We start from the raw sequence: 26,674 nt of genomic DNA on the forward strand, positions 1-26,674 counted from the left end.
TTAACAAGGTGATCTTATGTAATTTAAGTTGTGACAAAAGGAGAGTAACACTGTTTTTCAACATGAAATTCTGAACTGACAAAGCATTACAAAAAAAATGGAGTAGAAGAAGCTTGCTTTCACTTTGAATAATTTATCAAGAAATGATGCAAAAAATTTATGCAAGTTAAGTCCTTGCTGATTCAGAGGCCACTGTCTAAGGTAAAAGTTTGCAGGCTGAACCTAAAGACTTGCTTTTTGTCAGTACGGTAGAACAGATTTTCCATTAAATATTTGAACACAATTCTTACCAAACACGTGTGGAGGTAATTCAGGTAGCAATAATGAGAACTGTAGTCTTTGTGGAAAATAGGAGCTGCCCAAAAGAAGACAAAAGGTTGTAAAATCGGTGAAGTCTTTAAATAGTAATTTTGAGTTTTAAACTAGTTAATTTTTATATTATTTTTTTTCTTACAAGCATAGGACATAGCTCGCTCTCTCTCTGGAGACAGCTAGGCACTATCAGGGGGGTTCAGAGGAAAGCCAGCATGTCTGCAGCAGAGATGCCAGGAGTTTGCCTGTGGCATCTCCTGAGCAGAAGGAGAAGATAGCGTGGCAGTGGGAAGCCCAGCTCTCACTGAGGGTGTGACTCCACCCACCTTCTTCTGGCTGGAGACTCTGGAGACTCCTGTTCCTCTTTGAGCATTAGCCTTCCCTGAGGTACACAGTGAGGTGGAAGAGGGCCCAGGACCTCGGTGGGTCATGCAGTGAGGTGGTGGAGGGCCCAGGACCACAGCAAGCACAGGCGAGAACTTGTGCTGCGACAGTCACTCCTGGTGTGACTGAGTGGGCAGGTCTAACTTGTTTGTGTCCCAGCCCTGGGAAGCTCTTTCATTCAGAAACCTGAGTAAACTGGGTAACCTGTTGGCGATGCCTCCAGTTTGTGGAAGTTCTCGTCATCAGAAATCCCACCTTTTCTGTCCCTGGCTGCAAAGGTTGATGAGATCCCTGTGTCGGAGTGAGTCGTGGGCAGTGTTGGAGACGCCAGCAGAGACATCTGCAATTTCTGCTTTTTAAGAAGTGATACAAGTGTCTCGGCAAAAAGTATCCACAAAGCATAGTGGCTCTTCAGAACTGATATTGCAGAAAGCCATGATTCTCTATGTGGTTTTACTTTTGTAATGATCCACAAGAAGGTCAGAGTGCTTCGAGGATAGCTGTTCCAGCTGATGGTCCTCCTACTGTTGTCCTCTCCTCAACCCTTCCGCTGCCGCTCTCCCACTCCTCTGCTCTCGCCCCTGGAGCAGCCTTTCTGCAGCCAAGTGGCAGGAGTATACAGGGTCTCTCTTTTCCTTTAAATATGGTATTAAAACAAGTTTATTTGGTGAACTTATTTATATATACCCGTGCCCAGTTCAGTTACTGGCATCAGTTTTACCATACTTTTTCTTGCTGCGGTTGAACATCTACTCACTGATGCAGATGGAGAGAACTGCAATAGTTAAGATTTAGTCTGTTTTTTCTAGAATAAATGATACTCTTTAGTGTTTGTTTCTGCTAGCAATGGAGTGGAAATCATGGCAAATGCTCTTTTAATCTAGGACTAAGAGAGACTTCTCAATTTTCTTCCATGGGCAAGCATCCTTCACTCTCCTTTTAATTTTTAATACTTTATCAGGTTATGGCTTCCAAACTCAATAAAAAACCCCTCATTTTCAGCAAAGGTTGAGTTGCTTGGTAAAGTTTTTCTTGGAAGATGTGCCTGGTAATGATGTAGTGTAATATGAGAACAAGAAATTCTTTTAACTTTAAAAAAAAAAAAAGGTATTGTGAGTGTGATTTAAGTGATCAGAAAGCCCAAGCTCCTATTCTTTTGAGCCCTGTGTACCAAACAAACTTGTAGCAGGTAAACTCACAACTGCTAAGTTGAACCTTATGCAAACAGTTATCTATACTTGTCTGCCGTCACCTAAGCCATGCAGATAATCGAGGTTTGGCTTTGAACAGTACTATGTGTTTCTTCAGCTTTCAGTATGCGAGTAAGTTAACTAAGGAAACGTCAAAGTCTAGAGTTCAACAGAGTTTAAGATGGATTCTGCATCAGTGTTTTTGGCTTCTCCCCCCCGGGTACATTTATACCATTGTAATAAATCTTAAATAGTCCCTGAGTGTTACCACCTTCGGTCACATTCTTCTGCTAAAGGTGCTTTAGTTCTTTTGTAAGTGGTTTTATATATACCTTATTAATCAGTTTAGTTTCTAAACAGTTACTGAACTGAGGAATGATGATCGTGCCCATTAGCCCTCTGGACTTACCTGGACAAGTCAGTGAAATGTGTGGTCAGGTCTGGTCCTGGTCAGCGAAGTGTTTGATGGTGTGTGTGGCTGAAGGCAGTTCTGCCGTTTGAAATCCCTGCGGAGGTGGTTTGTCATGGCTGTACCCAGAACCATCCAGTTTGTATTTCCTCACTACCTGGGTTAGTTTTTATTGAAAATCTATGTGTTTATTCTATTTGGAGATTTGTGATTGTTTTCATTATTACCTTGCTGATCCTGCTATTAAGGACATCACAGATGAGAAAATGTGGAACATCTGTCTCTCTCCTCGCTCTCTGTAGCGCAGTTTGAGCCATAGCCATGCCATCCCAGGGTCCCGCATGGGTGATTCTCTCCACATGATTGTGGCTGGTGCCTGAACAGAGGTTTGCATGGAAAGGAAGGTGGACTCCTCTCTTGCTGCCTCCTCCTATCCACCAGTCACACCAAGCTGAGCCCTGTGAAGTTATGACAGGGCTCACTGGCCTTACTGAGTCATGGCTGCCATGGGCTATTGCCTTCATATGACAGGAATATATCAGCGTGATTTAACCAAGAATAAATAAGAATGACTTTGTAGTCCTGCTTTTGTCACTCCCTATTGACTTTCTTCCAGATCTTGACTCTGGATGTGCTGCCTATGACTATATTATAGATTGGTTTTCCAGTTATGCTGTTGTTTGTCTAAACAATGTGGTACGGTGGTTGCTTCTCATGTACATGGTGAAAAAAGGGTTTACTTTCTCTGTTAAATGCACACGTGCAAAGGGGAGAAATAAGGGGGTTATTGAATTCTTAAAATATGGACTATGAATTTTAGACAACACTGGAGGTGTTTGATGATGGTGAAATTCTGGGAAATCTGTGTCTTGATTTACCAAGAGGGAGTTCTGGGCAACCTTACTGTATATTCCCTAATCTCTGGTCAGAAAGACCCTAATTTAGGGAACTCTTAAAGCCACCCCTAAATTTATGTATGTGCTTTATTCTCATTGATGTGCAGAAGTACTTAGAAATCAAACCAAGGAAAAGAATGCATGAAGTCCTTACTGCTAGCTGGGATTTTTTTCTGATTGTGTAAGCCAGGAAACTTCTTTCAAAGTATGATGATCACAGAAAAAGTTATAGGCATTTGGGGGGGGGGGGGGGGAGATTTGGTGTGGTTTTTTTTTTTTTTTTAGATTCTTTCCTCTGCCCCAGTTCTAAAGCATCATAAAGACTTTTAAAAAATTGTGTGGTTTTGGTTTTTTCTTTTAATTATAAAAAAGCAGTTCTTCTCAACAGTTAAAAAAATTACATCGTGTTTCAAACATGATGTACTGGTTTGGCTGGTTTTTACCTCCTTCCTTTCAAAATATACTGTTGTATGGTTTCCTTATTTATAGATGAGAATATAAGTAGACTTGAATGTGTTTGGATAAACTACGGTGTATGTTTCTTTGTGTGTGGTAAGAGAATATGTAGATACAGTAAAAGTTGTTACCAAATAAACCACACTGTGATCTCCTTAATGTGTCCTGTAATGATTGGTTTACATCCAAAAAAGGGCAAAACTTACCTGCAAAATGCATTAAAATACTATGAAATGTCATCTTCCATTAGGTTCTGTTAAAGCAATTATGCTATGCACTGTGATATATAAATGTAGGCAGTTATAGGGTGCAATATTATTTTTACCCTAGGCAGGAATTCACAAGAAAAGATGTCCTCCTTAGCCAAAGTTTCTTGCTCCCAAATGAATTTTGGGAGCTGAACACAAGCACCTAAAGGGTCTGTGTACCTGGTAGTTGTTGAGGCACCAGTCTATCAGGGTTGTCTTATTGCCTATGCACATATTAATGACTTTATTGAATCAGAACGTGGATCTCCAAATAAGGTTTTAGCAGCCTAGGTTTCTGTTAGAAAATTTTGGCATCTCTAGGTAGGGAGCTGTGGGGAGAAATAAAAGCTTGCTTTGTACTTCAGCTTCTTACGAGTTTTATGACTGAATCCTATGAAACAGGTTTTCCATGGAAAAAAACATTTTATATTTGTTTTTAGGTTTTTTTCTTCCTTCTGTCTATTTCTCCTTTTAATAATTGAAAACTACTGTTCATTATTTACATAAAACTGTCTCTCTTGGGTCTGCTTTCTGTAACCTTTCCCCTCGGAAGAATTCTAGGAATTTGCTGGCTTTCCTCAGGGGAATCCAGGCTACATTTTATCTGAGACTTAAGGCTAGATAGTTGATAATTTTTACAAAGTGACTTACTATTTTAAATACTTGTGTTTAACCTCTGCATAGATTTGCCATTTGAACCCATTTTGAGAAGTCTTGTATGTAGGAAAATATGCAAATACGCACTTTAATTTAATGTTCAGCCTTCTTGGTAGCTGGCAGTAAATCTTCACTTGCAAAATGGAGAGACTCTTAGAAAAATAATAATAATAATAATGCTGCAAAAAATGTAAATGCCCTAAAGACAAGGTATTTCACCTGTTTTTCTAAGGTTCTGCCACTCTCTCTTTCTCTCTCCTCTCTCTTTTAAATGTGTTGGGTTTTTGTGTTTGTGTTTTTTTGAAAACGAGGACGTGTCAGAACCGGAGGCCTCAAGCGCTGTATAAAATGACCTCGGCGCAAACCTCCAGCATTCCTCATCCTTCCCTTTCCAGCTGCTAACATCAGCCAAGGCAGCACGCAGGCTTGGCTGCCGCCAGCACAGTCTCCCTGGCTCTCCCCCTTCCTCCTCCCCTCCCGCCCCTCTCCGCTTGCCAGTACAGTCAGCACTGCTGCTTATTAGGCACCCTTGCAATTATTTGAAATCTCGAGTAAAAGAGCTGTCAGTGTGTTCCTTTGCCTCGTATCAGCTGCTGGAGGGAAAGGTGTGTGAGGGAGGAGCTTTCTTCAAAGTGCGCAGGTTTTTCTTTAGGATGAATTGCTCAGCGGGTGTTTTGTCTGAAGTATTCACACAGAAATTATTTGGAAGCGTCCTGGACAATACATGGGGTTTTTTAAGTCTAGATGGAATCATATTTGCTAGAGAGCATCCTGAATTATAGTGTCTCATGGATTCATTTTCTAACTCTCTCTTTCACATCCATCTGCCATAGGATATTTCAAAGATGGTTTGGCTGCCACTGAGACTTGGAGATCTGATGCCACAATGAGGACTCATACACGGGGAGCCCCAAGTGTGTTTTTCATACACGCAGTTTGCTTCGCCTTTGCCTACGGCGCCAGGGAGGACGCGATGCTTCCTTTTGTCAATGCCAACTATGACAGCTACCCCATGCTCTACTTCTCCAAAGGGGACTTGGAGGCCCTGCGTCTCCAGGCTGCCACCACGCACCAGCACATTGCGGCTCGTCTGATTGAGGCAGTGCAAACGATGCTGTCAAATCCCCTGGAGTACCTTCCGCCCTGGGACCCGAAGGAGTTCAGTGCTCGGTGGAATGAAATTTATGGCAACAACCTCGGGGCCCTGGCGATGTTCTGTGTGCTCTACCCTGAAAACATCGAGGCTGTCAACATGGCCAAGGATTACATGGAGAGGATGGCGGCTCAGCCTAGTTGGTAGATTTTTGTCTTTTTTTTTTTTTTAAAGTTGTTTGCAGTTGGAGGAATGAGTGGATGAGTGAATTGCTTAAATGATTTCATTTGTTCTAACATTCACTTTAACAGTGACTAACTTGCTGAATGCATTTACCCTCATCTGGACCAGCAGTGACACACAGCTTTTCACCTTCCCTGGACTTATCTGGTTGCAAATTAATGCTTTGTGTACCATCCTAATTGCTGTAAAGTTAAAAAAAAAAAAAAAAAAAAAAAGTGATGGGGCACTGCTTCCCTCGGTCACAGCTGCCATCCTACAGCTCCGTGGTGGCAGCAGCTCAGCAGAAGTCTAAGTCAGTTTTCAAGTCAGCACAGGAAGAAGCATTAACTGTTCAAGCAGTATTGATTGCTCAAACTACTATTCCTTACCTTCTTTGGGTTAAGACCAACTAGTAGTGTCCTATAAACAGCATCCATCCATGGACTGTGATTGGAATCTTGCTGGATTTGAGCTGGCATAAATTGGGATCCATATCCTCCTGATGGGCATGATTGAAAAGGCATTACAGTGTTGGGGGTCCCCTATACTAAGTATTAAAGTGGTGAATGCCACAGAAATACAGGAACTAGAACAAAAGAAGCGGTGAGAGAGAGAAGGGACACGCTGGGCTTAAGTTGCTTGCATGCCACAGAAGAGAGGGCACATGGGAATTGGGAAGAAAAGTATTGGCACAACAGGATGGTGGTAATTTTCAAAATCTTCCGCTGAAGCATAGCAATACAGAGCTGCAGTCTTACCTCCAGAGGCAGTCTGTGTTTCTCCTGGCACACTGGCAGAGGGATAGAGCTGTACAGAGGTGAATGCAAGGATGTGTAACCATCTCCAACAGGACCTACAGACTGCCCCAAACTCAACACCATCCTCCCAAGTTTCATTGTTTGCACTTTCTTATCTTGTTGTGGGTAGTGTAAACACATAGTTACATGGCTGTCTGTTTTAATGCAATAAGAAAGAGGAGCAAGTAACATTTTGAGTAGTGGAACGTATTTGTGTCTGTCTTTCTTGGTTTCCTACATCTCACTCACTGTCTCAATAACCTCATTTCAGTTCCTTGTGTCCTGTGATTCCTGCCCTGGATTATTTGTGGTTTCTCTGTCCCTTGCCATAATGCTCCCCTTTGTCCCAGCTGACCAGATACCAATCAGAACTGAGTAGATATCCTATTTTCACTTGGATATTTACCTCCCCCAAACAACTGTTTTTCTCAGGCAAGTATCTTGTGTTACCTCAGTGAAAGAGAAGCCATGCTTTTCCCATCTTTTTCTTCTGATGTAGACATGTCATTCAGCAAACAATCAAGGTTTAATCAAGGTTCTCTGCTTTGCAAAATGAGCACACGCAATGTGCTTAGTAGGGGAAGTACAGAAGGCAGAAATTGGAAACATAGGTGATTAGGGCTGGGGTAAGCTGCCCTTTCTATAGCCTCCAACTGGCCAGCTTTTCAAATGCTGTCACAGAAACATGGTTCTGGTTTCCATTTTTGTTTTTCCCCTAAGAATTTATGGCTGAATGCTGTCAACATGGAGTTCACGCTATAGTTCCATCAGTGATGGCAGTAATGCAGATCCCTCTCCCTTGTCCAACAGTAGTCTTAAGGAAACTGTAGGAATGTCATATCTCTGAGGCAGGTACTGCTCTATCTGGCTTCGTTCAAATAGATCAGCAGCTGAAGGAGTGGACAGACAGATGATGTATAATCTGTTTTTCCTAAGAAACTCAACTAAAAAGTAACAGAAAACATGTTACTGCACACACTTCTCTGGTTAGGATAAGACCAGGAGAATAAACATGGTAAATAGGAGAGTTGCATCCTAAGCACTGCTAGCAGGCATTTAGACGTTATGGCGTCTAAAGCACTGCCTGAGACTGTACATGAACTGTTCTGGCAATGTCACAGTAATGGAATTTAAAAAAGAAGCTGTCTGGTCTATTTAGGCATTTAGTTTTCCTTGGACTTTGGGGAAAATATGATTCTGGGTGATATATTACAAATGTTATCCTTATTGAATAATTTGAAGGCACACGTATTCTGATCAGGAGAGTGGAAAGAAGGAGTGGGTTTGAAGTTGCCCAAGTTTGGAGCCTTGAATGTTAGGAGACTTATCTGCCAAAACTCGTTCTGTCATCAGTAAAGAGGGCTTGTCCAGAGAAGGATCAGTAAAATAAGTAAATCAGAGGAACTTTTCTCTCCCTAGACTTCCTCTGTAATGTAGGTGCCCAGGCTGCCATGTGAATTGCCCAAAAAATGTCTTTTTATCACTGACAGATTCATCAACATGTGTTGGAAAGTTAAGTCTGGTGGTTGTATAGGTTCCTTGCTGGCAGCTTAATTCTTTCAACAGTATAATCTGGATTTCTTTTGACTTCTGCTGACATAGCATCGACTCTAAAATAGCTCTAGAACTTAAAAAAAACCTGATCCAGTTGGATTAATTTCCTCTAATTTTTGTGGCGATATTAAATAAAATTTAAGCCTTACCAGAAAATGAAAGTGTATTTTGGTAGTGTGTGCAGTAGTTGGAGAAAATAAATATAGTTTAAAATGTCACTGGATATTTGTCCCAGAATGCCAGGAGATTAAGGAGACTGACATTTTAGATTTTATCTTTACATTAGAGAGATTCCTCAATAGTCCAAATATGGTTCAATATCTCAGGATACGGTTATGAGAAAGTCTGCTGGTAATGAATACATGCATGGAAGGGGCATGTAATTAAGGACTTTTGTCTTTTCTCATCTATTACGGTAGTCATTTTATGTCACATAATAAAGTACACCCTTAATTGAGTTCCTATTCATGTAGGCTAACAGAGCTTGAGCCGTTTGTCATAACAATGGACATTGATAGGCATGCTGCTAATAACAGAGCATCCGTAATTGCTACATCCTGGAGTAGGTTTACATTTTAAAATAAACAAAGGGGCAATGGCTAATAGCTAACTATAACAATCACCCAAAATCATATGGGAACGGACAATATTTTGGACACTAGCAAAAGCAAGGAAACGCAGTGCGTTAACATTTCAATAAAAATAGATGAACTTTAATGGTTTTGCCTGCAAAAATTAAAAGCTGATGTTAAATAACTTGCTAGGTTTTCCTGGGATTTGGTATCTAGATGCTGCCTGAAATCTTAGGGAAAGTTTGTCCTTATATGTAAGCCATATTATCTTATTTTACAGAGAACAGAGGATATAGATGCGTTTTCTGGCATTTTATCTCTGACTGTCCCCTGGAGCGCTCCCTACCAGAAGTGGGTTTTTGGCCAAGGGAGTCTGTACTCCTGATTCTTTCCATATGCTGCCTCGGCCCATTCCCGCACTGAGCGGAGTGATGTAATCAGAGTCAAACATCGTGCAGAAATGAGTCCAGTCAGATCCTGTGTTTTGGACAAAGCAGTGAAAAACTCCCTTCTTTACTAAGCCCACCTTATAAACAGATGCCTTAGAAGTTCACAAATTCTGCACCCTTCTTACAGCAGGAGAGACGGACAGGAGAGATCTACAACTGACAGACAAGAGATTTCTGTAAATTCTTTTTTTTTTTTTTTTTTTTGTTGGCACATAGTTGACGCACCATTTCTAATGACAAGTATGTTACCAATGTGCAGTAAGGTGTGGGATTGGACAGTAAGCCTGGCTCTGTGGCTTTCATAGGGGAGATAATTACTGTCGAGCACGTGCAAACATTCCAAGGAAATAGCAGCAAGTAAGGAGAAGCTAACGGGAGGCTTCGGCATGACAAATCTTTGAGTTTTCTGCTATTTCGTATTAACCAGCAATTCTATACCCTTCTGTTAGCCCCTATTTATTAAAAGTATTGGAGCATGGTATAGGACCATTGCTGTTAGTATCCAGACAGTGCTCGGTGTTGACCAATATGGATTATGAAGTAAAAATAGATAAATAATTAATTATGTAGATAAATGTACAACTAAAATAAGTTCACATGTGCCGAGTTGAAATAACGTGCATCTCTGTGCTGATGCCACAAATTTAGAACATCTGTTTGACTCCCAATAACCAACAAGCAGTCACATTCAAAGAAAACTTAGGAGGGTTTTACAAGACTGTAGCATAGAAGTTAGTATAGAAGAAGCTTGGGGGATGCTGAGATAGTTTCCTACAAGGAGGAAGAAAAAGAAAAGGAAGGGTAGGAGGATGATTTTGGTATCTGGATTATATATTATGTTAGTAAGTGAAATATCAAACCCTCACGCTGTTTTTAACTTTTTCATATGTAGCATTTAAAGATAGAAATTGTGTATGACCGTGAAACTAAATGGCTAGCTGGATTTCTAAGGGTTTCTTTTATACCTTCTTTTTTAATTGATAGGGTCTCTGGGGATAAATTGGTGCTGAAGTTCTGTGGTAGCTACAGGGAGCTCACTTTGTGGCATGCCTGGTATAAAAATTTGCTACAAGAAGAGATAGCGGTAATCTGTTGAAATAATAACATAACTAAATTTCTGTGTCTGCTTAATATGGCACTGAGAACTACTAAAACAGACTCAGTTGTTGTTTATTAATGCGTCAACACAGAAGGATCATGATTGATACTAAGAGCGAGCCCAGTGTGAATGGACTCTTTTGTGAAAAACCAAAAATGAGAGAAGAGGATCTGAAAGAAGCTTTAGAAGCAGCAGAACGATGATTGTAAACCTATGGGGAAACAGAGAGAAAGAGGGTAGAAAGTAGATGAAGGTTTCCAAAGGAGTAAAGTTTTAGTTCCCTCCTCAACACCTAAGCAATACAACCCTACTTTTATAGGAAGATCTTAAAACTTCTGAAAAATGTTGTCTATATGTTGCCTTTTTTTTTTCCATATTGATATGAATGTAGCCCTTTACATGTAACCACTCCTTTGCCTGTCTTCCTGTGAACTGAGCTGCAATGAACACAAGCATGTCTGGCTGCTGCTGAAACACGACGGGTAAAGAGATAGGGGCAAATTTGTTATGTTTTACCTTAGACACCGGAAATATAAATCATCGGTGTTTCAAGGACTTTCTTTATTCTTAACATTTTTGTTCTTGCAAATGATGGAGCACTTAGATTGTGCAGATAATGGGGTTTTTCTTTTGGCAGCCAACCAGAAAAATGTGGAAAGGGTGAAAGCTGAGAGGTTGTTTTGGATGAAACGATTTTTTTTCAAGGATTTTTCTTTTTGCTTTCCAAAACAAAAATTGGAAGATATTGTTCTGCTCGTGAAGAAAATATTCCATTTAAGCACAAGAAAATATTTTTTTTTGGAGGTTTTGCAAGAAAAATACTGAAAATTGAGTCTAGTTTATAAAATAAATGTTGGTGGTCTCATTCCCCGTGGTAGGTATACTCTCTCTTGGTGTGTATACTCCCTCTGGCCACGGAAGAATATTTCTCTCCTTTGCCTGCCGGGAGGTTTAAAGCTGTATCTCCTTCCCCTCAAAGTGGGTCAGAACAATAGCAAGGGTCCCGTGGAGTGCCAGGGCATCGTCATTGCCATTGACACTGGGAAGACTGTACAATTATGCAATCAGTTTCAGGATCAAGAAGTCAGTTGGCCCTATTACATGTCACACTTGCATCCACGCTTGACATTTAAAGTGCATTAAACTCAACCATGCTATTAGCTACCTACCACATCTAAGTTAGATGGCATCAAAATGCACTAGAGGGTTGCCCTTGAACTAGTTTTCACTTGAAAGCCTTTAGAAAAGAACCTTGACTCATTTCCTCTGCATCCCTCTATTGAGAGTGAGGGGTTCAGTGCTGAGGAGGGAGCACTGGTGGGCTTCCTTCAGTCATTAGCTTAACCCGCCCTCAACCATCAAGAGTTGTTCTGCAGTAAGTAATTTGTCACGGGAAACTCTGGAGCTTTAAACTTCAGGATGTGGATTACGTGTGTAATATATGTGTCAGGATGTGCTTAATGCTTCATTTTGCGTGCAGTGATGCCATATTACTTGTTGACACAGAGGCTAGAAATCACATCTCACACTGCCTGGAAGGGTATTCTGTTTCTCAAGCTGAAGAGTATTGTTTTCCTATTTACTTCAATTTGTTTTTAAGAACTGGATACAAAGTGAAGGAAAGGCAATTCTAAACATTCCACAGACCGTGATCAGGGAACTCAATAAGGAGAGATAGATTTAAATCCTGCCTTGAACTGGGCAGACAGTGAATTTTCCCTTTTGGCTTATATTTGTTAGAGAAATGCTAATGCTTCTGGTTTCAGTAAGGAAGTAGTTATTAGTAGAGAGAAATGAGGGAAAGATACAGAAAACCATTTCTACTGAGAGAAGAGACATTAGTAGCATTAGGAGTATTGTCAAGAAATGGAGAGATTGTGATAATCTTACCACAATTTTTCTTGTTGTTTATGTTGATTTTTATGTCCCATGCGAAATTTTATACAACTGGTATACTTAGAGCATGGAATCGCATTTAGTGAAGGTGGTACGCACACTCTCAGCCTTGGAAATGCAGTGCATGCATGATGGTTGACATCATAAATTGATGACTGAAGAATTGGGTCTTAACCCCCCCTTCAGATTCGTTGTTCCTTGTAGAAGGTGGCAAATCTAAAAGAGAGAACCATGTTGCACCATGCTAAAATTCTCAACGCATGTAAGAAAACCATACTACTTATCCGTAGTACCAACCTTATCCATGATCTCTTTATTTCTCCAGTTCCTCCATGGAGGATTTATATCAAACTCTAAATGTTTAAAATAAAATATTTTATATGACACACATGACGAGAACTTAAAAGAACACCACAGGCATGTATTTGTCCTGTGCCATTCACAGAATTTGTCCAGACAGCACTTCTTTGTGCAGAATGATGCCTATGTCTTTGGATGTTCATGGAATTTGATCATTAGGCAGCAAACCCATTCAGCACTCTTTGCTCTTTTATAAACTACTCAAGTTTCCAGGCAGGCACCACTTTCATATGCAGGTAAAGGCATATAAGTGTAAAAAGAATAGTAATTTTTTTTTTACTATTTGTAAGGATGCATTTATGATGTAGTTGTTATTTTAAAATATGTTCTAGAATTTTTCAAACAGTTGCCATTGCTAAGTGTGCTTATGTTTGTAACTATCTAGATGCTCTATGCTAAAGAATCCATTATAGGTATTTTTATTTACTTTGGATTCTTTTTTTGTAACATCTGATACCTTTAAAAGGCCGAAGAGGCTAATGCAGCATTGAGGCAAAGGTTACTTGCTGTCTTCAGACACAGGTAATTGCTAAGCTGAGGCTCATACTGTCTGATGTTAAGTTTTACTTCTGCGATGCTTAGAAAATAGCTGTTTTCCAGTGCAAAATATCTGCATGTTTTTACCTATCTTTATTTGTATAAATACACACAACTTTTCTTTACTATTTCAAAGCAGAGGAGTTAATAGATAGTCCTGAAAACTCTTTTTTCACGTAATATTTTCAGTGCAGGCCTATGGTAGCAGGCTTTCCCACGGTTTATCAGCCAGGCTGTTTACCAAATCTGACACTGGAGATCCATTTGAAAAATGACAGCGTAATTTAGATACAAAAAGCACTTAATGCTTGCTACTTGACCATTCCTCTTGTGAATCATGTTCCACATTGTTTGGTGTACATTGCTTGGCTCCACTGAAACTCGATTAATGGAGGTGCACTGATTTATATCAGCTGTAGAGTTATTACTTCAAGAGAGCTTCGTTTTAACAACAGATGTTGACTCTGCTTATATATGTTTAGAAATGAGGGTCTTTAAATCGTCATCTTTAATTTTCTGTATTACTTGTGTGCATCTCCTCTGTTAAATTCGTTACAAGACTTACTATACAGAATTGCAATTTGAGGGAAGTTCTGACAAAATTACTTTGTCTAACCTGAGGTGGGTAACTATGCCAGTATGTAGGTTTAGGATGCTCAACGTAAGGTTTTTTTACACTGAAGGTTGGGTTTTGTTTTTTTTTATGAAGAATCAGCAACCTATAGTCATAACTGATTGATTTCTCACTTCCCATGTAGAAGAGTGTTTTCTATGTTATCACAAGTGGTGCCGGAGAGACTAATACATGCTCTTATACCATAGAATTTGCTGCAGTATTGCGTTCGAAATCAAACATAAAGTTAGCATACATCTTAACAATGAAAGTTACAATAAATCAGTTCCACTGACAAATCCCATTTAAGATGAAGTCAGGTAAAGATCATTATATAGTTTTAAGCACATTCTAATTAGCAATTCTTATGTTTTTATACACCATATGGTTTATGACTGAACTTACCATGTTATACTGAACTTTTAATTAAATATTTTAAATTAACTCTAATTCTTCCATTGTTCCTTTCTTCCCCCCTAATGTATAGGTTAGTCTCAATAACTTTGTAATTGTTCCAGACAGAAGCCTTTAAAGTGGTATTTGCTGTACCCATTTGATTTCTGAATGTGCTAAGGTTAAGTGTAAAGCCAAATTAAAACTACTATGAAAATTAGGATTCATGATATAGCTAGTCAATTATATGTTCATGTGTCAAAGGATTTTGAACCGCAGGTGCTAGTGTTGCATGTAACTGGCATAGAATGCAACTTTATTTTACATATAGGACTAAAAACATTTTAAGAGCTTTTTCAGTGATCAGGAAAGATGAAAAAACAGAAACAGAGATGCAGAGAATTAATTGAGATTGACAAATAACCAGTTAACTCAGATTTTCAATTTTTGTGCCTTAGTGGCACAGTATAAATAAATCTGGAGAGCCGGAAGAGTTGCTTTGCCAGTTCAGCTATGTTTTCTTCCAGTTTATCTGGAAATGTGGAAAAAATGAATGTCTAGGAAAAGCATGTAAATAGTTTGGCTTACAGGTCTGTAATTTTTTGCATGGCAATTAAGTGAAAATGTAAGTAAGAAATTTCACTATACCTGGCTGGAAATCTTCACTGGTAAGTTTAGAGTTTGAACCATGAAGAAAATGACATAGAAATGTTCCCAACATTGACTACAAAGAATAACATGTGGATGTGGAGAAGATGAGTAGTGAATTTCTGGAACTTTTTTTCCTGATGCTTTGACAGTTGTTTGTTACTGCACTTACAGCTGTCTGTCTTAATATTGTTCACAACCATTTTCTGTCAATGCCTGAGTGTTAACCAAGAAGCAAAATTCTGCAAACAAAATAATCTAGTCCTGGTTTGAAAAAAAAAAAAAAGGGTCGAATCCTACTGCTCAATGCTGAATGCATTCACGTATTTAATATAAAATTGGTGAGATAAAGATTTCATTTTTAAAAAAGGAAAAATGAATGTATAACTTCACTCCAAAGAAGATGGGATTGAAGCTGGAAGGTGCACATCTTCTGGAGCACAACACAATTTCCAGTAATTGCAGTAGGACGCACTCATCTCAACAATTAAACTTATAAACAACAATTTACAATTTCTTTCTGCAAAGAAAGTGAAAGAGAACAACCATGAAAGCAATTGATGATTGTTCAGTTTATCAAAGATTTTCTTTCACTATGTATTCCTTCACATTTCCTTTTCTGTAGAACCATGGCCTGAAAGTACTGTCAGCACTACAAAACCAAAGTCTTTGATACACAATATATGCTTGATTTAAGAGAAATATTTGTCCTACACTACCTCCACCTCGATTATGACTTTTCTTGATACAAATTTACTATTTTGCTAAGTTCAGCGTACAAGCAGGTAGTTCCTAGAAAATAATTTTGAGTAGTGGCATTATTTAACCTCTATTTTATGCTAAACACTGGGGGCGGGTGTGTGTGGGCTATTAAGTACATTAATTTGAACTGTAGTCATGAAAGTAAATTTCATTGTCTCTACTTCTATCCTTGAATGCATTTGGGAAATGAAGAAAAAGCATAGTGAGTTATTTTATTATATGTGCTTTAGAGACAACTTCAGTCCCACAGCCACCATTTAGGAATTTATCAACATTTGGCTCCTTTGGAAAAGAAAAAGGTTGTTACAGGTTTTTGGAGGAATGTAAACTGTGGAATTACACTTTCTGACAAAAATGATATGAATCTTTCTTCAGAAAAATAGATTCCATTTCTGTACAATCAATCCTCTGCATGTCTGTTTCTCCTAGCAAAACAGAGAAAATCACAGGCACTGGTTTAATATTTAACAACTTAATATTTCTAATAAAATTAATGAGCTTTGAAAGTTAACGTTGTCCATACTTAGGAAAGAAAAAATTGGTCTCAGAGACTCGGTAAGCAGCTTACTACTGTTTTTAAATTCAACATGAATTGTCTAGCTTCAGAGACATGAAGTCGTACACACCTCACAGTACAGCAATGGAGAAAAATAAGTAGGTGAAACTCAATTAATTGGCATCTTTCTTTATTGACAGGCTAGTGAAGGACGCCCCATGGGATGAGGTCCCTCTTGCTCACTCCTTGGTTGGTTTTGCCACTGCGTATGACTTCTTGTACAGCTACCTTAGCAAGACTCAACAGGAGAGATTTCTTGAGGTAATTGCCAATGCCTCGGGATATATGTACGAAACATCATACAGACGTGGATGGGGCTTCCAGTACCTCCACAACCACCAGCCTACCAACTGTGTGGCCCTGCTGGCTGGAAGCCTGGTTCTGATGAATCAAGGTATGTGCTAAACCATAGGAATGTTTTTTCTGAAGTGTATCAACTCAATCAGCCATTTATGCAGCAAAGTTCAGGAACTGATAGAAATGCTTCTGGGAGTACAGCGGTACTGGGTTTGCTCTTTTGCTGTTAGAAAAATTTAATTTACTGAATAGAACAAAAGTCTGTGGGCAGATGTACAAGGTATAACGTATGTGCCATATATACCTGTGTATGTAAATTCAGTTATCATCTAAGTGATTCTGAAATTCTTAACTGTAAGAATTAAAAATCCCCTTGTGTATAGTCTGTCCAGCCCAGATTTACAGACAGCGTCTTTCAGGGTAGGTTATCAGTAAAGAGCAATGCACTTGTCTCTTTACACAATACATTGAGAAGGTCAGAGTCAGAAACACTCCACACTCCAAGCTGGGAGCTAGACAACAGGATAACCTGGAATTTCATCCGAGGCTTCTGTCCTGTCTCCCTGAGAGTGCTGCAAAAGTATAACCTTATCCACTCAAGGCCACAGCTCAGGATCTTTCTTTCCAGCACCCTTTCCTATGGAGATGAGCAGGGCTTTACCTTTTTTCCTCTGAACAATGCCCTTGCACCCCGCAACCAACAACAACTTCCCCAAGACTCTGTTGTTGCAGAAAGCTGGCAGTTTGCGGGATGACCCTGCTTTTCGTTAGAATATAGGCCATAATTATGCTTTGTGCCAAACAATGGTAACATCACATATAAAGTTGAGCAAAATTTCTTTCGCCAAAGGTTCGTAGTTGGTTGGGTTTTTTCAGAAAAAGAAAAAAAGGCAAATTCAGCAACACTTGAGCAATTTGAAAATTTGTGCTGATATTTCAAATGAAAATAGGTCAAAATATCCAGATGCTATATTTCTCAATGAAAATTCTGTTGTTTTCAATGTAGAGCAACTTCATTTGAATTTTTTTAAAACAAAGTTTTTCTTTTGGTCTAAAGTTTAAAACAAAAAGGTTTCTTAAAAATTCTTCCAAGATGAAAGGCTGTTTCTGAAGGGGGAAAAAAAAAGGAGAAAAGGAGTAAACAGGCAATTCTCCCTCTATTAGATGTATAGAAATTGCAAACAGTATATCTGAGTGTAGACCTTTCTTCCAAAAGGTTTAAATTTCAACTAATAATTTTAAACAGTATTCAGCTATTGAAGTATGCAGACTAAATAGCCAGCTTAAAAACATGTAAACATTGTCATAGCACTCAAAAATGAAACTAATTGAAATGAATTCTAGGCACACAATTGAGTAAGACCTAATTTGATATAGATATTGCTAATTTTAGGTGAGATTTGTTCTGTTTTGTTGACAAACAAAACAGTTTTTGACAGTTGACAGTGGGTTGAGTCTGTTCCTTTTTTATTCTAATGTGTTATTATTCTTTTAATATACTACAAGTATAGAGTTATAGCATAGATATAAACTAAGTAAACAACATATATGTGTTACAATGGTAAATACTCTGTGATGAATCATGGAAAATAGCACTCTTGCTAGTGCAGTAGTCAAAAGCTAGCTATTGTGGCTATTAATGTCACAAGAGAAAACAAGGGTGGAAGCATCTGGGATTTTATTCAGACAGACCACTGTGCTTCTAACTCCATCAGAGTAATGAAATAGTGTCAAGATAGCTGTGAGTGAAGTAAGCAGAAGTAAGTAGCACCACCTGCCCCTCTTGTTCAGGACTTCCCCATCGTATTTATCTCTTCAGCCAGTGGATAAAAATACTATGTTAGATTCAGGCTGTTTAACTTCTTAGACATTGCAATTGTTTTTTTCGCTCTGTTAACTGCGCAGGATTTGGCAGCCTTGACTAGCAGGAAGTCTGAATTGCTCATCATTCTGCTGAGCATAAATACAGTAATTGTGGCGATGACGTGGAACAGTCTTGGTAGCGGGTTTGAAGGTAGCTCGCACTGGCTTAGCCTGGCACGTGCGTTTCATCCAGCAGGCACTGCTTCACCATGTAATGGGGTGTGATGTGCGGCAGCCGAGCTCTGCTGTGTGGTGGAAATGAGTCTGGTTAAACCTGCGTCCAGACACTTTGAGCTGAGTAGGCACTAAATCATCATATAGAAGCACAAAGCAGTTGGTCTCTCTTTAGTCCTACCTCTCTTACCAGTGAATCCAAAAGAAAATAGGGGAAGGCATGTAGCCTTTCCTCTGCTGGATTCACGTGCTGCCTTCTGCAATGCATAAGTGCAGTGCTGAGGCTCTCGTGCTTGTGCTTGTTCCTTGGTGAAGGCAGACAAGCCCTGAGAAGGTCTTCTCACAGCCTTTTCCCAGCTCTTGATTTGTGTAGAGCACACCAAAATAGTAAAGTATTTTCTTTAGAAGAAATGTCACTGTCTAGGGCTTATGTATGTAGAGGCCGAAACTTAACCTAGTTGGAAGATTAATTTTATTCTGGAATTGAGGAATCTGCATTTGGAATTAACCATGCAAAACTTTTCCAAAATAACTTCTGTTTGGATAACCCTGTAGGTTGTACAATAAAATGAAAAGGTAAGTAGAACAGAGCATGTCTTAAAATAGAGTGTGCATTAGTAGAATATTGGCTAACTGCAGCTAAAATGTGAACTTCTATGTATTTTTACACTCTGAGGATCTCCTTAGCATGCTGACGATCATGTCAGTGAAAAATGACTGATTAGAGTATTTGCATTATTGGAACCCTCTAGTGGGGACTGTGAGTTTGTTTTCATATGGCTTTAATTTGAAATACGATAGTCTTGGCATGGCTTTTCCCTTTCTGAATGTCCTGAATGCACTAAAGAAATTTTTCCTTTAAGATGGAAAGCATAATCCCATATCATTAGCAAAAGGTGTTTGATAGAGTTTTCCCTGATCGCATGACCTTGCTTTCCTATGTTTAAATATAGCGTTTTGTTTTTCACCCTAGAGCTACAGGGACACTGCAGTGCTAGGTTGTATTTTAGAACTCCAGATTCCTTCCTGTAAAGGATCCCACTGGGGGAGTACAGATGACATAAACTGTGATCTATGGTGGTGTAATTTTTTAGTTAGATTCACCAACAACTTTTTCTTTCAGGCTACCTTCAGGAAGCTTACTTGTGGACCAAGCAAGTGTTGGCCATCATGGAGAAGTCAGTAGTCCTGCTGCAGGAGGTCACAGATGGCTCCCTCTACGAAGGGGTGGCTTACGGCAGCTACACGACCAGGTCGCTGTTTCAGTACATGTTTCTTGTCCAAAGGCACTTTGATATCAATCACTTCAGCCACCCCTGGCTCAAGCAGCACTTTGCATTTATGTACAGGACTGTCCTGCCAGGTAGGTCATTTGGGTGAATGAAGATGAATCTTCTAATTCTTGAAGCAGCAGTAAATTCCATACTTGAAGTAGGACATTTTTAAATAGCATTGTACTTGGATTTTTTTTAAAATAACCCTCTCCTTGGATTTTACCTTCATCATCCATTGAAATAGTGACATCCTTGTTTACCACTGCTTATTAAAGATCATTGTTTATTAAACTCTGGCTTTTAAAACCAGCCAAAAATAGGAGCCTCACTTGGGAGAAAAAGCAGTGGTTCAGAATTTGATTTCTGGTTTTCAGAGTTTGAAACAGACCTATTTCAGGGGTTTTCTATTTGAAAATAATACTCTTCAAGTTTCTTAATGATTTTTTCCTTTGCCAAATATTATCACGCTAAAACACTAGGTGAAAGGAATAGGAAATTATGAAGCCAGGGTAAGAGCATCAACAAAGTATAGGAAAGTTTTATATGATCACCAGTTTTCCACACAACATTGAAATATACTTCTATACCATTTTTATTAAAATATTTTTCATATGGAAAATGTAATTGACTCAAACAATAGGTTTCTCTATGCAAGGGTACACGAACCATTTTCTTTCTTCAATGTGAGAATTAAGCAGAAATATCTGACATCTTAGTATTTCTGTTCTTTTGCTGGATCTCTCCGGTCTCTCACAGTGTGTTTTAGCATCTCTGATTTGGTAGTTGTGACAAAAAGATGGAGATGTACAAATACAAACCCCCTTATAAATTAATAAATATTACCGACCCCTTCGAGCTTTCAGAATAGATTTAGTTTCAGGCAGCCTTGCAAGTTTTTGATGATGGTTTCCTGTTGCTTATTTGCAGGACAATACATTAGGAACTGTTATTGTTCAAATTTCTGGTTGAAAAGACAGTGTTAACTTTATTACCTATAAGAACCCCAGTTCTACCTGTGTATTAGGGGGGGCTGAGTGCAGCTTTGGTGTGCCAGCACAGGCATGTAAGGAGTTGCCCTGACTCCATGTGAGGCCTTGGGCATCTACTGAGGAGAGAGGTTCCTGAGAGCAAAGTGAACTCATGCTAGATGTTTCAGGGTGAAGCTGACTTTTTTTTTTTTTTTTTTTTTTTTTCTCTTCCTTGGGGGAACCTCTGTTTTCTTGCTGTAGAGTATTTGGGTTGACATAGGAAAAGTGAAAGCTGTAAAGAGAAAGTTACCTTTGCCAGATCTGAGTGAGGAGAGGAAGTGGATGGGACATTGCTTCTTACATTTTTTGTAGTACTTTGACTGTGTGTAGCTCATAGCTGAAGAAGAAAGGTGAGTATTCAAGTCAGCTACACCAGAAGGAAACAGCTCCCGTGTAACCTATTTATGGCTCATTTACAAGTAGGTCTATAAACATCTGAAAAAGCTGTTTCTGTTTGTGTCTGTTCGTACTGGTTGGCTTCACCGTCATGCTCTACAATCGCATCTTTGTACGTTTATTTGTTCTTTCTTACATTCCTTTTAACTTTTTCCCAAGGGTTTCAGAGAACTGTGGCCATTGCAGATTCCAATTATAACTGGTTCTACGGGCCGGAGAGCCAGCTGGTGTTTCTTGACAAATTTGTCATGCGCAACGGCAGCGGGAACTGGTTGGCAGAGCAGATCAGAAGGAACCGAGTGGTGGAGGGCCCGGGGACACCATCCAAAGGGCAGAGGTGGTGCACTCTCCACACTGAATTTCTCTGGTATGAAAGGGAATGAGTGGGCTCAAAAGGAACCTGACAGCTGTTTGCTGTTAGTGATAATTCGTTATCTTTAGATTTGTACTGTAGAAGTGAAGATCAAGCTGGCAATGTGCAACCCAGAGAGCTTTTAGACTCAGAAAAACTTCTTCACTTGGCATAGATGCACAGTGTGTGTTCTTGTGTTTCTACAGGGAACACCTTGGTCTCGTCCTACATGTGCTTTTGTGTTTTGCTTCCGTTGCCTATTGCTTTTATAGAATACAAGTGGTTCCAAAAGGGACTGAAAATTTGCCTGCATGTATTCTTCAGTTTATTTGGTCTATTCTAATGGTTTTTAATCCTGTTGTGTTCTTTACTAATTAATTAGGGGAATATTTAAAGCGTAGTTTTCTTTTAAAAGCTATAAGTAATAATATAAGCTAAAGTAATATGAGCAGTAAGGCTACTCTTCGTTGGTTTTGCACACTAATTTGCAAGTAATGCTTCGAAAAAATATCACGATAGATTACTAGATCCATATTTTCCATGTAATTTACAGCTCTGCTAACTTGTATGTTAATCTTCTAAAGGTAAGAAATTAAAAGACCCAGGAGGCTTTAGATATACATATAAATTCCCTCAGTCTGTAGAGAGAAAAAGTACATTTTTGAGGAGTCAGCGTAGCTCTATTTCTCTCTCTTAGAAGAAAAATATTGTTGAATATATGTTGGTTTGCCTTTATGATATGCACGTTAGAATGCATGTTTATTAGCTCTAAGCACCCTTCATCTTGTTACTTGAAAAATACAGAATCTCTCCTCTACAACCCCATTCCATCATTCTTTTCTGCTGCACCTCCATGGAAATCTTGGGAATTTATACTTAGAAAATCCTTTTTGATGTCAAAGGGAAAGAAATTTTTTAAGAGCATCTGAGTAAAAGGAAAAAAAAAAAAACCTGAATATTCCAACAATTGCCTTTTCCCTGTGCTGGAGTGATGCTCTTGTGACGAGCATGTCCACTTGAGTTGGAGTCTCAGGGAGGAGGTCTGCTTTTAGGGGAATCTTCATGAAGGACCACTAGATACACAGCAGGCTCCCAGTGGTGGCTGAAACTCCCAAAGCCATACGCGGGACATGAGCTGCAATTGTCTAGAGCCTGACAGAGGCTCCTGGTTAGCTGTAGAGAATAAACCTGATGAGAATGTCTAACAGAAATATTACTGGGCTTAAGGATGGTTATGTTTATTTTGGTTGCTTAAAAAAAATGCCAGAAGGTTAGGTATTGTTTTCCATTATTGGGTTTTTTGTTTGGTTTGTTTTGTTTCAATTCCTGTAGATCAAATAAAACAAAAATTCTAAGCATTATAACCTTTTCTGGAATTAAGACCTCTTTTTAAACCAATGTCTTATATACTACAATTTATACAAGAATGCTATTCAAATTTTTCTTCAGCCTAGTTGGAAAAGGAAACTAACATCCACTAAGTGATATAAATCATAAAAAAATATCCTTTGAAATGCCTTTTTGTTAATTTTTAGTTTATTGATAATTCTGTTCGGAGACTACAGACTTCTATAATCATCAGTTTGGGGAAACAGATATTCTACTTCTCTTGGTTAAGTAGTCAGTAAACAGGTGCAAATGTTGATGTCTAGTGCAAAATAGACAGTGTCCACAGCCTGGTCCTAATGTGCCTTTTCTAAAGATTTGTATTGCAGTCAGTAGTAGCTTCATGACGTAAGACAAAACGTGGCTAGTTTGAGATTAGTGATACTCTTATTTTTTGATTGCAGAAGGATTGCTTGCTTTAAACATGGAGCAGATGCTTTCAGCTATTATTCTATAAAAACCACACAACAAATTTATATAGGTATTGGTATGATAAATATCATTACAAGTATATGATTAGTTCACTTGGGAAGTATACATGTGGGCTTTATAGTGTTAGTTTGCTCCTTGATGCAAATATTGAATTGTTTTTGAGTTTTATACAGGTGCTGATAATGGAATCAGTCAAGTGATTTTTAAACCCTTTTTTCTTATCTTTATGGCAGGTATGATGCAAGTTTGCGCTCCATACCTCCACCAGACTATGGGGTTCCTAAGCTGCACTACTTTGAGGACTGGGGAGTGGTAACCTATGGAAGTGCTTTGCCAGCTGAAATCAACAGGCCTTTCCTTTCCTTCAAGTCAGGAAAGTTGGGAGGACGTGCAATATATGATATTGTTCATAAGAACAAGTACAAAGAGTGGATCAAGGGGTGGAGGAACTTTAATGCTGGCCACGAACATCCGGACCAGAACTCCTTTACTTTTGCTCCCAATGGCGTACCTTTCATAACAGAAGCTCTGTATGGTCCAAAATATACTTTTTTTAATAATGTGTTGATGTTTTCCCCTGCTGTGTCCAAGAGCTGCTTCTCCCCATGGGAAGGGCAGATTACAGAAGACTGTTCTTCAAAGTGGCTTAAATATAAACATGATTTGGCTGGTGACTGTCAGGGACGAGTGGTTGCCGCCGTGGAGAGAAGTGGGGTGGTTTTTATCAGAGGAGAAGGAGTCGGTGCATACAATCCTAAACTGAAACTGAGAAAATTGCAGAGAAACCTCATACTTCTCCATCCGCAGCTTCTCTTGCTAGTGGACCAAATCCATCTAGAGGATGACAGCCCCCTGGAGGCAGCGACCAGTTTCTTCCACAATGTGGATGTGCCTTTTGAAGAAACAGTTGTAGATGATGTCCATGGGGCCTTTATTAGGCACCGTGATGGGATATATAAGATGTACTGGATGGATGACACTGGCCACAGCGAGAAAGCTACCATCACCTCAAGGATGTATCCCCGGGGCTACCCATACAATGGAACAAACTACGTGAATGTAACAACCCTCTTGCGGCACCCCGTCACGAGGGCCATTTACCTTTTCATTGGGCCCTCCGTCGACGTGCAGAGCTTCACCGTCCGTGGAGATTCTCCACAGCTGGATGTTTTCATTACCACCAGTGAGCACGCCTACGCCGTGTACCTGTGGCCCGCTGAGGATGGGTCTCGCTCTCCCTTTGCACAGGTTATTGCAGACCGCCAGAAAATTGTCTTTGACCGAGCATCTGCCATTAGGAGTTCCACAGTGCCAGAAGTGAAGGACTACGTAGGGATCGTGGAGAGGAACCTGCAGCATTTTAAGCCCGTTTTCCAGCAGCTTGAGAAGCAGATCTTGTCTCGTGTACGGAACACGGCTAGCTTTAGGAAGACTGCTGAGCGCCTGCTGAGATTTTCAGATAAGAGACAGACAGAGGAGGCCATTGACAGGATATTTGCAATCTCACAGAGGCAGCAGCAGCAGCACAGCAGAGCAAAGAAAAACAGAAAGATAGCCAAAGGCTACAAATTCGTTGATGCCGTTCCTGACATTTTTGCACAAATTGAGGTAAATGAAAGAAAAGTGCGACAAAAGGCACAGACTCAAGCACAAAAAGAGTTGCCTGTTGATGAAGACGAGGAAATGAAAGATCTTCTGGATTTTGCAGATATCACTTATGTAAAGCACAAAACTGGGGTGTCAATCAAAGGCCGATCAGGGCTGGCACAGATGGTGACGACTGCTCGAAGTAGTGCCCCATCAATATCAGCTTCTTATACTCGCCTCTTTCTAATTCTCAACATTGCTATTTTTTTCGTCATGTTAGCAATGCAGCTCACGTATTTTCAGAAGGCCAAAAGACTGCATGGCCAAAGATGTCTGTATGCAATACTTTTAGTAGACAGCTGTATATTATTGTGGCTGTATTCTTCCTGTTCTCAGTCACAATGTTAGCAGAAGACCTCTACTAGTTGACCAGTTTATGGTCATATACGTCTATGCAAAAGCATTAACCCTAATAGGGCCAAAGTTTCTCTTTTTTTCTGAAACATTCCAAAAACAGCTGGTGTAAGATTGGTTTCAGACCAGAAGGGATAGAACAATAGGGCAAGCAATGAATATCTTGGAAAACTAAGTACTTAATAAGTACTCCTCTTTTGTGTTTTGAGTTGGGCCTCACATCTGAGGGAATGTTATGCTTTGTTCATCAGAGTTCAGTAATGTAAAGTTGTAATTAATTTTTTGGTGAGAAGAGCCCTCTTAATAGATTTGTTTCTAAGGGCTTTCTTTTTTTTATACAGAATTGGGTTTGCATTTAGTGAGTTTTCATTTCAGGCTGCTATGGATGTCTCTGGACATTCAAACACAAGTATGCAGGGCAGATCTTAGCAGTAGACTTCATTTCTCTGCCAAACCAAAGAATGCTTCAATATGGGACAGTCCCATATAATTATTGCAGACCCTTACATCATGTCATCTCTTCCATGCTTTACAATCTGGCATGGTGGGAAATGGCAATCATGTCAGTACTTGCCAAGGGAAAGGCACAATGCCTAGTAGGCAATGGCAGAAGACAAATACAGGACTAGCTCAAAGTAACACAATTCTCAGGAAAAAAAACACCTTTGTCTTTCAGTCAAGTGTAGACCGTAGAAGGATGAATGCTGTAGGGTCTGTTCTCAATTTTACAATGCAGTGTTTTGCAAAAGTTTTCTATAGTTTGAAGCTTGTCTTAGTTGGGAAATAACGTCCTAGATCACTGCCCTTCCATACACATTTATAAAAATACAAACAAAAAAACCAAAGTGATCCTGTGGTAACTTCAGCAATTGCAAGTATGGAACAAGAGGTATTAAGGAAGTATTTAATGTCTTTTTTCTGTTCACATGGCTAGAAACAGAGGACAGTTAAAATTGTGTGAACAGCCTGTTCTCTATAAAGCACCAGCAAGGGTTCTGCAAGCTCTTGGTGGTCCTGGGTCAATTATTTGGGGATTAGTGGTAAATGGAATCATGTGGTTTATGACAAAAATAAGTTTGACGTCTCCACATATATCCCCTTCTGTTCATTAAACTGATTTCAAAAAATCATAGCTATTTGAGAGAATGGAAGCTCTATGGAATTGGGGCATATCTGTATGTCTTTACAGAAAAACAATTCTTCCAGTACATTTGCTAAATAAAAACATTATAATTGTCTCTGTGGAAAAGTTGTTTTTCTTTGATTAAAATAGTTTTCCTGATAATTACAGTAATGGTGCTCGTCAGCCCTTTGTTCAAACCACAAACATCTGTTTCCTCTTCCTTATACCCGTTATCTACATTGCTG

The 26,674-nt window shown here is 39.4% G+C and overlaps 1 protein-coding gene across 3 annotated transcripts; it reads left to right on the top strand.

Annotated features, from left to right (window-relative positions):
* The first annotated feature begins 5,387 nt into the window (after positions 1 to 5,387).
* Positions 5,388 to 25,300, top strand: DSE (dermatan sulfate epimerase). Of its 3 annotated transcripts, none has more exons than XM_074150696.1 (5): positions 5,388 to 5,848; positions 16,244 to 16,497; positions 19,561 to 19,800; positions 21,295 to 21,502; positions 23,539 to 25,300. In XM_074150696.1, the coding sequence occupies exons 1-5, from the start codon at positions 5,439 to 5,441 to the stop codon at positions 25,298 to 25,300; spliced, it is 2,874 nt and encodes a 957-aa protein (XP_074006797.1). In that variant the 5' UTR covers positions 5,388 to 5,438. The 3 variants fall into 3 exon arrangements, with proteins under 3 accessions (XP_074006797.1, XP_074006795.1, XP_074006798.1); XM_074150694.1 differs by having other exon boundaries at positions 5,439 to 5,848; positions 19,576 to 19,800; XM_074150697.1 differs by lacking the exons at positions 5,388 to 5,848; positions 19,561 to 19,800; positions 21,295 to 21,502 and having other exon boundaries at positions 16,415 to 16,497.
* Positions 25,301 to 26,674: the final 1,374 nt, after the last annotated feature.

The sequence above is a fragment of the Numenius arquata genome, chromosome 7, assembly GCF_964106895.1.
Source record: "Numenius arquata chromosome 7, bNumArq3.hap1.1, whole genome shotgun sequence".
Lineage (NCBI taxonomy): Eukaryota > Metazoa > Chordata > Aves > Charadriiformes > Scolopacidae > Numenius > Numenius arquata.